Genomic DNA, 12,280 nt, shown 5'->3' on the forward strand with positions numbered 1-12,280 from the left:
GTGTGTTGCTGTCAGAGCTCAAGCACAAATTCCATCATTTCTCCTATCGTTTACCATCACGGTTTCAGTGGCAGATTTCCTGGTGCTATTGGGCCCTGCGGGAGAAAATCATTATGCCCCTACAGAAATCTCTTATTTTTCGCTATCGTAAATGTTAGTATATTATCCATAACAGTAGGTTTTTGGAGTGCATGGTGTTTATGTCATGATTTGAGAAAAGCGTCTAGCTGCAGTGCCTGTTATGCTGGTGTGTGGGAGTGTTATGCATTTTCCCTTTCATCATCTCCACAGAACTTCTTTCAAATCATCAGCAACCTCCTGGAGGAGGAAAATAAGGAGAAATGGGAAGACGCGCAAAAGGTAAGCATGTGGCAGTACACCTAGTAAATAATTCAGGTTGCTGCATGAACACTGTTTGCCTCAAACTTCGACTCAAAGCTTGTTTGCAGTTTCTCCATCTGAATAGCACAGATTAAGGCAAGTCAGGTGGATTTAGGATTATGTTACACTTACACATATGGTAGTGAGGTAATTTAGCAGGTGTGACATCTGGCCTCATTTAGAAAAAAACTAGTTCCTCCGAGCTCCACTTGGTGGCAGCAGCACCGTCATAGACATTGTCCAACCATCAACACTGCAGGACTCATTCCTTCTGCATTGTTTCACCCAGCTGATGCCGATGAAAGCAACCAGTGTGATTAGGACCTTACTCAGGTCAGTTTTACCATAAAAAAATGAACATTTCAGCAGCAGTCTCCCCTCTTGATATTTATCATATAGTAAAGGTGGATGGCAAAAAATTGTTTCAATATCCTTTAGAAATTGAGAAGCAACATACTGCAACACAGCGGCAATGGTGTGTATGTCAAAATTTAAGTGCCGAAAAGTACCCATTCACAAGACTTGTTTATTCACGAAGATTGGATTCTAGCATCGTCCTGGTTTAGACACATCTCTCAGTTTGAGAGGTGGCAGGTCTTGTTTTCAAAACCGCCACTGGTGTCTGAGACAGCCTGAACCCTGAAATCACACACATCCAGACTCTGACAGAGATGCCATCTGTGATGACTGCGAGTCTGCAAAGGGCATCTGCTCTGTTGTCACCTTCACAGGTAAATTGGGTGTCACCTGCACTGACACATGAGTGAGGTGATGCCTTAAAATGACTTTTTTGTCTTACTTTCTCCACACCTGACTTCAGCTGATGCTATAAGGGGACACAGGCAGTTCAAATATTGCTCAGAGTGCCAGTCCTGGCTGTCTACACAAGGAGTAATTAGGTGTTTACTTACTGGAGCTTTAATTTGGCAGGGCCCCTAAAGGGATGATGTCGGTGAGAGAAGCTCACAAACTAGCAATTTCATCAGCGAGTATGCGTAAGAGATAAGGACAGACAGATCCGAGGAAGTATAGATAAATAAATATAATAAATATATTGTCTCCATGATTTAACACCCAGAAGAAATGTGCGACACTGTTAAATATTCCCGCAGTTATTAATGTGCATGTCTGAGATGTGCTGCTTTAGTTACATCATTATAAAAAGTGAACATGGCCAAGCTGCATCGCCTTACACAGTTTTTCTCACTTGTTGGGTTTCTTGCATTAATGAGTGTTCTCGGCTCAGCTTCCACAGCACCCACACACCAAAAACACGTACATGAAACACCTCACTATTGGGCTTAACTGGCTGTAAAGTTGGCTTTTTGCACTGATCACTATATATTCACCTCCTGCCTCTGTTACCATGGCAAGGAAAGGAACAGCTCTGTCTGCAGAACCTCTGCTGCAGCCATTTCCCTGCACTGCCTTCACGTCTCGCGGTTGCCATGGAGACCAGCAGAATGAACATTACTGCACTCTGCGTCAGACATGCCGGAAGGGGCGACATGATGTGCTTTTCTCCCCCACTATGGCTTTCACTCTGCTGCGTCAGAGGCTCTCGACTTCAGCACCGCTGATCCGTTATCCCGGCTTAGCCGCGGCACATGAAGAGGCATGTGCACACACACACAAGGTGCTACAGAGGAGGGAAATACCTGCCTCAGGTGTTTGTTGAATATCAACTTAGAGTGAGGTGCTAATTGCTAAATGCCACTCAAAGGCTTCTCTAATTGCCTGACATCACCACTGTGTGCTTACACACTTATTTACGCCCCACGATTACATGAGTCTTGTGCAGAACTGAAAAATGGTTTTGCAGTACAGCACGATATATCCCATTAGATGTGAGACATCGCCAGTAGATGGGCAGCCAGGACAGTAATCCAATCTTTTGAAGGTCAATTATTGGATTAACGTGCCTTTGATTTATTGACTTTGGGGAAAAGAGCTGAGTGGACCAGCAGTGTTACCGCTTGTGCTATAGAGCTGTCCATGGTTCTGAATTCATGCCCCTTCACTCTTATGTGAGTGCTGATGTCCATGGAGCAACACATGAACTGAGGCAATCACCCTTGACTTGGCAGTGCTTTTCCAGAAACAGGCCAGCCACCAAATGTGCTGGCACAGCTGGTGGTTACAGCTCTGATGCTGATGTTATTTGAATGGTTCAAATAGGGCTACAACTAATATATATATATATACACATATATATATATATATATATATATATATGTATATATATATATATATATATATATATATATATATATATATATATATATATATATATATATATATATATATATATATATATATATATATATATATGACTGGTTAATCATTTTCTTTTTTAGCAAGTTTAAAGATTTTATCTTTCATACAAAAATAAGTACAGAGCACCGCATTTTAATCACTGGAGAACTATTTAAATTAAAACTGTCCCCTTGTCTTTATTATCTTGTCCAGATCTACCCCGGAGCAGTGGAGCTCATGCAGGTCATAGAAGATTTCATCCACATTGTTGGACTGGGCATGAAGGATTTCCACAATGCCTATTTGATGACTGGAAACTTAGGTAAGAATCGACCCACTTTGCCTTCGGGCCCACAGCCGCTGAGATCGTTTTACCATTTGTTTTGGCTTGATATGGACACATAATCCCTGTGCTCCTCTGACTCCTTGTGTCAATTTCCCCACCATCATTAATTTAGGATAAATGCTGGGCAGTTGGGGTGGGGGAGTAAAATTACTGCAAATCAATAATGTTGATTAAAAGTGATCTTGCGGTCTTAATGTGCTAAATTCCAATGAAAACATTTAACATTCAATCCAATATCAGTAGCTTACAGCACGGGAAAACCTGCAAGAGTAGTGCCTTCACTAGAATAAATACAGACAATACTTCAAAATAACAACCACGGGTACACATTTTATTGATGCTCAAGTACATTTTAAAACACTGGGGATTTTATAACGTAGTTCAGTAAGAGCAGCACTGCTTTCTTGATATTATAAAGCCTCTCACTAATTACAGACTCTATGTATAGGTTCAAAGTTTTTGGTCAATAATCACATCAAATATTTATGTTATTCTGAAGATGAAATGGTTCGGTTTGACGCTGCACTGAACTGTAGTTCTGTGAGTAAGACTTGATTAGCAGAACATACCCTATAGCGTGTTTTGCAGTTGTACAGCCGCATGAAAAAAATTAATTAAAAGTAAATAAATAAAAGATTGCTTGTCAGTTCCTTGTGAGATTAGCAGTCATGGAAAAAATACAGTAGGAGGGTCTGATAAAAGGCTGTAAAATTGGAAGTGAAATTACAAGTTTTCTTTGCAGCTGTAATGAGCTTTTCTGCAACGCTGATTTTTGTCGAGATTATGACTTGAAAAACAAAACAAAAAAACCAAAGTGCTGCTGTGGGTTCTTTTAGCTTCGGTCGCGCAGCCTCTCGGATGATCTGAGGTCTCTGTGGCATTTAATTTTTTACTCAGCCACAAATGGTGTCTTACTGGAATGGAAGAGTAGACCGGTGGTCTTCATTTATTCATGCAAGTGAATGTGAGTGTGCACAGCTGTGCCGTTAGGCCATTCCTCTTAAGAGGAACAGAGATGTTTCATCCTTGTATTCTTTACAATAGCTAACATTCAGCTCACTTCGAGCACACTTGCTCTCTGTGTTTCTTTATGGTATGTGATTTCCATAATGATGAATCGGTAGTCTCCAAGAATAGCATACCAAACATGGTTCAATGAATGCACACATCAAAGTACCATTATGAAACACTGTGAGAGTCAAATTAACTAATGGATTTAGACTTGGAAATAAGGTTTGAATGCATTTCACATTGCCAATCATTAATGACTTCTTTCACAGATGTGAGAATATTTCTGTGCTGTTCTCCTACTTTATACTTTATACTTATTTCAATTTGTCTTAATGGCCGTCATCCAAACTCATTGCCAGTGCCTTCTCCTTATGCTCAAAAAAGCATTAACACATGACCCCTGCTTTATACACAAAATGGAATCTGCTCTGTGAAACTGACTCTAAATTGACGGTTAAGTGTTTTATCCACATTCATACAAGTTCCTTGAGCAGTTTAATGCATTTCATAGCTGGGCTTGAATTTAAACTATTTGACTCTTATTACATTAGTCAGCTGTATCACTGTCCTGGCCTCCACTCAAACCTGCTGGACTGTGGACTAAACCGTGTCCATCTGTCAGATGTGATATGACAGGAAATATTTTTGGTAAGCGTGGAGCAATGATGCAACTCACCGCTGTTTCTCAGTCTAATAAAGCACTGAGTGGCATAATCAGGGCACCATATTCAAAACATTCTGAAGTTTTTCTCCCACATGTCCATAGAAAGAAGATATACTGATTTCATGCAACAAGAAATGCAAGAAACTGAAATAATGGAATAATTCCAACACGGTCAACAACATCTTCTTGCTTATTATCATCCGAGTTATTATATTTTGTTTGGGTTTTTTTCTTAATTTATGTATATGCACGCTCATTGTAAAGATTACCTTTATTTTGAAATAACAACAGCGTTACTCGGTGTGAGATCAAAAGGCAAGTAATTAAAAATAAAACTTGTGTTGAGAGGAACTTGATTGTTTTGACTGAAGGAGGAACAGCTACACTAAAAGTGTGCCCACATAAAGTGCAAAGAACACTTGTCGGTAAAAAGCTCATTTGAATAATCCCATCATTTTCTGTTAGAAATCTTAAGGAGCATGAGTGAACCTCTTAATAAGAGTATGTGAATGTTGGAAGCATCATTATTATGTAGAGTGCTAAAGCAGCTTTTCTTTTGGAAAAAGTGAGCACAAAGGCTCGGCAGAGAGGGGGGGCATTTGGCTTTTGAGCAATTATTTGGAGATATAACATTAATGAGTTGCCTCTGGCTAGAATCAACTTGACTGGCTGCTGGTGGTGGTAAAATACAGGGGCCTAGCTGGGAGAAATTATTATGCCAGAATGGAGTCTCTGATTTAATTTTTTCTTTTTTTTCTAATGTCAAAATTAATTACCGCTCCTATAAAATGTTTTCGCATTTGCCACTGCAGAGCTGTTTTCAAAAAACAATCAAGATATGATTCGATACCACATGATTAATACATCGGACTTTCTAATTATCCCATCCGTGGCCAGTGCACCGGCACAGCCAGCCAATGGCAGTGATTTCAGCTCACACACACAGTGCCTTAGCGACCACGTGGCCCTTTTTGATTAAAGAAATGGAAAGTTTTGTGTCTCCATCAGTGAAAGCCAAGTGGAGAGCATCTGGCTGAGTAAGATATTGCGGCATCATTTCGTCACTAATTTATGGCAGCCTCTTGACACCTAGATAAATACTGGCTGTCACCACTGTATCGTCCTGTGTCCTCCTACTTTTAGTCAAATAACCTTGATTGGAAAAGGCTGTCCACTGCAGCAACTTGTTCTCCCTCCTTGCAAGCTAACAGTTGGAGGACAAAGTGAAGCTTGGGACATGCAAAAAAAAAATTTAACACAGTCTTGAAGGTGGACTGCATTACGCTCTATTGTCTTTTTTTTTCTGGTTGTCTACTGTGAGGCTGCGTGTCATGGTTGAGAGAATATTTTGACAGTAATAGTGATTAATTTCCACTGCACACACAATAGCTGGAAATGCTCATTAATTTCTTTGCAGGATGTTTATGTTGTCTGACTTCAATGGTTTACTTAACGCTGAACCTCTCATGAACGCATTCAGACGTAATGAGCGATGCAATAAATCCCTCTTATGAAAATGAACCATACAGAATACTCTTAGTGCAATGAATCGCTGTTCAGAGGCGTCGCTGTCCGTAATTACTACTTTATTTGTGCTGCGTAGCCCCATCAGGCGGATTCAAAGTCCCATTTACCTGCAGAATTACCCAGAACTCTGAGAGACAGTCTTCCCAGCACCATGTTGTGTTTCACAGTGTGCCCTGTGACTAAAACCACAAACACGAATAAACATGCACGACGACTGCTGCTCCCGACATCTGGTGCTACGAACGGGCCTCTTTGCAAAAACGGCAGGTCTTGTGGTGCTCTGTGATTTCATGCCCGCTGCAGGATCATCCCAAACACCTAGATGCACCTTCACTGTCACTGATTTCACTCACACATGGAGTCTCGCCAGGATTCAAATTGTACTATTGGCACAGTACAATGAACAATAGAGCTTCTGCATCAATGGTAGGATTAGCCTCAGATTCCCCTTGCTGAAGCACTACCTGACTGGGACTGGATGTGATACCAGGTAGAGAACAGTACAGCTTTATCCTCCTCTTGTAATGCTAAGGCCCTTTCTGTTGATCCTGGGTATTTTCCTTGTCACAGCCTTAGTGCACTGACTGGCCTTTTATGGCACCTCAGCAGGGAGGTGCCATAAAAGGAAAGCGTGATTAAGGTGATTACCTTTCTAGTACTTGTCAGGTGCCAGTTGTAGCTTTGGGTTTGTATTTTGCAGCAAATGAATGCGTCAAAAGCCCAGTTGGCCTGGTATGGCTGACAGATGACCTGCATATTTGCATAATGATTCAGTTTCATGTAAAATCTACCTATTAATTTGTGAGAGAATGCAGACTCTGCATGTTGAACTCGAATCAAAGGACTGCCCTTGTGTTTACTTTTGAATGACAGTGGTGCAGACTGCATGGTTATGTTCATAATTTCATTTAATATGCAATGTTCAAGCAATGCTAATAATCTATATTTCCTCGTTTTTCTGTAGTTGCCAGCATCCAGAGGCTTCCAGCAGTGTCTGTGATGACTGACATTAACTTCCCCATGAAGGGCCGTAAAGGCATGGTTGACTGGGCCAGAAACTCTGAAGATAAAGTGGTCATCCCAAAGGGCCTCTTTGTTTCCCAGTCAGCAGGTATGGGACTATATCACCGAGTCATCTGACTGCTAGTCAAATACATCTTTCTTCAAGAATCAGAGGCACATAAACAGTCTCCACGTGCAAGCTCCATCTGTCTTAGAATATATATTCAGTATATACATACATATATTCTGTCAAGCTTCAGAATTACAACCTGCAGCAACACATCTTAAATGTGCAGGGAAACTGTAGTAGATTCGCAGGATTAATGCTTCATGAATACACAATGATTGATTCACTGGCCACTGTTGAAAATTGGAAAATATATGTCTTCACATCTCAGCAGAAGTGGAATGATTTTAGCTGAGTTGGAGTGTCTGACAAGTTACTAGACTTTCAAGCAGACACATCTGTCTTCTGAAGAATGGTTTTTCCCTTTAATGTTTATGCTTCACCACTCCTTGTTTAGAAAAAGTGAAATAATGGTACAAGCCTCTGAACAGAGCCAGTTTGCTTGCCTGTGCTTGTTCAGTTGCAAGAGTTTTCCATCAGCTCAGCATTTGTAGCGTCCTCTCAAACAATGCCAGTTGCCACTCTATACTGCAATCCAGAGCCAGGCAATTTGGTTGATTGGTGTAATCAGTCTTATCCGAAATATATCAATGATAACAAAACAAGGAATTGATCAGGATGCCACGTGCTTGACCCAAACCAATTCTGCAGTGGATTCTGGCACTTCTCTTGCTGGACAAACAAAATCAGGTGTTAGTTAATGTGATTTGTTTGGAAATAAAAGCACACCTTCAGGTTTCAGTGGGCATTTATGTAAATGATTGTATATTTAATGAGCTAACACCTAATTTGCATATATAAAATGAACTTTAGAAAACTATATACACAACTACATTTTTTTAAATTCAGAATCTAATTTATACATCTGTTTGCCCTGCAAAATATGCTTAAAATGTTTGGGTTTTTTGTGGCTGATGACAGTGTTTCTTTACTTAAAAATTCGCAAAGCATCATCATTTGCAGTAGTAATAAAAAAAGGGAAATCTATCTGACATGACATCAAAGCTTCATTTCCTCCTTCAGATATGGAGGGATCGCCTGTCTTCATTTTGGGAACCGTTCTCTACAAGACTCTTGGACTCATGCTACCTTCACCAAAGTAAGGGCAACATTTCTCATTGTCTGCGTTTTCTGGTCTGCTAGCAGGAGGAAATATGAGACAGATTTAATCCTTCGGAAGCTGCACAGGTGTCCATTTTTATTCACAGTAGCAGATCAAGTCTGAAAAACATGCTGTGCCTTTGTCGCTCCAGTGTCCCTGAAAGTTCCACTTAATACATTGAATAGAAATCTTATTTTGTCCTTCTTACAAGCAAATACTTGCATTTTGCTGCTGTTCTTTTTTTTTTTTTTTAGAGCTCTGTGTCACTGTAGCATGCAGTATGTAGTTAATTAAGGATGACATTAGTGTCTGGAAAAGCAGTGGGATGTCCCAAACAAACACCTGGTGTCAGACACCAATCAACAAGTCCCTGGCAGCAACGTCCCAAGGACAAACCGGTCATTCCAGCACCGTTCGGGCCAGCTGTCACAGAGAGAGCAGCAGCCCTGTGGGTAAATGCAGAGAGGAGGTTATAATGGGACACTGAATTGTGTCCTCTGCAGACAAACATGAGGATAAGCTGATCAAATGGCAACTCTGAAAAGAGAAATACCAGGCAATGTGGCTTTTAGTGTACTCGTAATTAGAGAGGCATCTATGTGTCATGTGTTTATTACATTTTAAAATAAGTACGGGAAACAGACATATGCAAAAGTCAGATGACAAATTTGAATTATTTGCTGCTCATCATTATGGACCTGCTGCATTTTCAGCTCTTCTTTTCTTCGTGTGCATGACAATTCTTCTCCCTGGGGGAAAGTACATACTGATTTTTATCTTCATTTCAAAATATAATATGTTCTGTCAACTATACCAAAGCTGGATATCCCATTGAAACATGACTATGATGCTAGCCTGTAAAAGCATATAACACAAAGCATCTTCAGGTGAGCTTTGTAGACTGTGTTTTCTAGTTTCTTTTCTTTTCTTTTTTCTTTACATAATTACTGCCAAATCATCCTGTATAGCATATCTGATGTCTAATGGGCAGCTCTTGTAGTCCTCCTTTACTGACTTTAATATTGAGGTTAGTATTCAGTGCAAGCAGCATTAGAGAAAATATGCTGCCTGACACTGAAACTTGAATTTGAAGAACTCGCACTCTGAAATGTAGATCATTAGATTAGCAGGCAGAGAGGAGCTTTAAATTCAAAAATATATGCACAATATCTTCCCTAAAACACCAAATCAGGTTTTAATACCAGCATGGCCCTTAAGCCTCACTGACTCTAAAGTTATACCTAATCCTTTAGTATTAACAGTAATTTTTCAGACATTATAAAAATGCTAGAATCTAGAGCGTTGGAAATGATGATGCATGATGTTATTCCTAATGAGGGATTCACTGTAACTCGTTTGTGTCTGTTTGCGTAGGTATTTGGCTACACAGGATGAAGGATTATGGCCATGCCACCTACTCAGACGTGTTTGTGTGCAGTCCTCCAAACAACCAACAGCATGTGGCCCAACAGGGGTTACACTATGCGTAGTTTGAATGTTGATTAGTTGAAAAGCGGGCCTGAACAGGAAACTGAGCTTTAGCACACTAGAATTTCACTCATCAAAACTGAAGCACAGACTTGTAGGATGGTCTGATTAGTGAGAGAATCTATTAAACCTACACAAACAGCTCACACATTCAGTGCAGGGATCCAGTTTAATTATGTCACCCAGTCAGCCCCAGCTGCCTGTGTGGGACAGCTGTCAATCAGTGCAGCCACATCCCAAATTCAACTATGGTGGATGAGTTAGAAAAAGAAAAAGAAGAAAAATCACCCCACCCAGCATTGTTAGGAGAGGAGAAACTGATTTGTTTGTTTGTTTTGTTTTTAATAACAGCTTCTAAATATTATTTTTAGTGCTGTAAAATTAGACAGACTCCCTTTTAGATCCATACTCCAGTGGCACTTAGGGGAAATGCAGTTTCTGCACATCAGTGTCTTCATTTTTCTGCTCTGGGGGTTGCCCCTCAGTGTAAATTCATGCACCGTGCTAACACAGCTAAACTTAAAAATAAGCCACACTGATGAACAACACTGAAATGTTAATTGACAAGGACATCTAAGAAGCATTTAGTAAAAAGATCACAACACATATGTGTAAATATGGCTACCTATGCACAAACATAGTTACACATACAGCAATTATTATCATCCATGTTTGTAAAAAGATTTATTATAAATTATTATAATTCTTTTGGTTTTTTGACTTGATCTTCTCCCGGTGAATGCGATGTTAAGCTCTTTTTTTCCCCGTTTGTTTCACATGCCATGTTTATTGTGAAATTTTGTTCGAGTCTTGACTAAATGCAGAATGACACATTTGAATAATTAATTTTGTAATTTTCTCACATCTCTGTTTGATTCAGGAACCACACAGTTGTGAACTCCAAGGTCATAGCTGTGACTGTGAGACCCGAGCCCAAGGCCACTGAGTCCCACCTGGAGATTGAACTGGCTCACTTGGCAAATGTAAGCACAGTAACTAAAATGTTCATACACAAATGCACAGTAAATACTATATATAGTTTGGATCTATAGTTTATTGACCTTCATGTTCCTTTGTTAACACTACACAAAGAGTTTTTGTTTGCTGGCTGAGTGTTCTACAAAGACCACAGCACGTATCATCTCCCATTAGCTGACACACAATGGCGGTTAATTGGCTCGATAATTAATTTGTGTCGGGAGAGAGCACTACGTTCAGATAATTACAAGGACAATCCCTTTTTATGATCCAGACCTTTTTATTCATCTTTGAGATAAAGTGCATGTAAGTCTGAACGTGTCAGCAAATTTGTGCATGCGTGTGTGTGTCTGTGGTAGTGGAGTTCAAAGCTTTTTTGTGTGATCTATGAAACACGTTTTCAAAAAAGCTAAATAAAAGGACAAACGTGCACTTGATTTATAATAATGATGATGGTGGTGATGAAAATGATGATGAGTTATCATCATAATTTACCAAACATTTTGTCCTTTTCCTGCCTTCCAGGGAACAATGAACCCTTACTGTGCGCTGTGGGACAGCACCATACTGTAAGTGGGCATGCACTTTCACTTCTTTTCACTTTTTTTGTTGTTATAGGTATTCATTGTTTTCTGTGTGTGTTTTTTTGGGATAATTTCCATGTTCAAAATCAGGGTGATACATTTTTCTGGGTAAACCATTACAACATTATTGGAACTGCAAAGAAACTGCATTAAACCTCATTCAGAGCGAACAACACGGTAGGCCAGTTGTAAGTCATATGAGTTTAATGCTTGGCTGTAAAACTCACACGTGTTGATTTAAACCTGTGTTCATACTAACTTTGAGTCAATGATGGCGAGGTCCTGAAGTTGCAGAGTTCTTGTTTAGTGAATGTCATCATGACTCCATCAAGTTTTCTATCAGAACCCAACACGAATCAAACAAATATGAGTTACTAATACTAATGAGTTAGAAAATAGCCCGTCTCACAGCAGTTGAGACATTTATATCTATACCAGTCCTTTACAAAATAGTTTGAGTGCATACAAAACTAAAAGGCAGCATGTATAGGCTTCAGCAGACTTCTTAAAGATATTCATTTTACAGTAAGTGCTGATAAAAGTCACTGCCTAAGGTGCCGTAGCATCAGTCAAAAATACTGCAGAATTATATAACGTATCAGGAGGGAAACTCCCACAAATTATGAGGACACAAAACACAACCGCTTTACCTAAACGAAACACAGCAGCTCATATAGAATGCTTAATTTTATGGTGTAGAAATGTGACACTCCATAAGAATACAACAAATATTACATTTATGTAAAGCCAATGACTTGAGTAACATTACATTTTGCACTTTTGCTTATCTGAATAAGTTGTTTGCTGCTTGATG

At 39.7% G+C, this 12,280-nt stretch overlaps 1 protein-coding gene across 5 annotated transcripts in view; it reads left to right on the forward strand.

Annotated features, from left to right (window-relative positions):
• Positions 1–12,280, forward strand: part of adgrb3 (adhesion G protein-coupled receptor B3) — a 117,271-nt gene that overhangs the window by 72,630 nt on the left and 32,361 nt on the right. For all 5 annotated transcript variants that reach the window (XM_004555977.5, XM_004555979.4, XM_004555978.4 and 2 more), the window contains 6 exons: positions 292–360; positions 2,851–2,959; positions 7,150–7,296; positions 8,338–8,413; positions 10,785–10,887; positions 11,408–11,451. In XM_004555977.5, coding sequence (XP_004556034.1) covers positions 292–360; positions 2,851–2,959; positions 7,150–7,296; positions 8,338–8,413; positions 10,785–10,887; positions 11,408–11,451 — 548 coding nt within the window. The remainder of the gene's footprint in view (positions 1–291; positions 361–2,850; positions 2,960–7,149; positions 7,297–8,337; positions 8,414–10,784; positions 10,888–11,407; positions 11,452–12,280) is intronic.

Source organism: Maylandia zebra, linkage group LG13, assembly GCF_041146795.1.
Source record: "Maylandia zebra isolate NMK-2024a linkage group LG13, Mzebra_GT3a, whole genome shotgun sequence".
Classification (NCBI taxonomy): domain Eukaryota; kingdom Metazoa; phylum Chordata; class Actinopteri; order Cichliformes; family Cichlidae; genus Maylandia; species Maylandia zebra.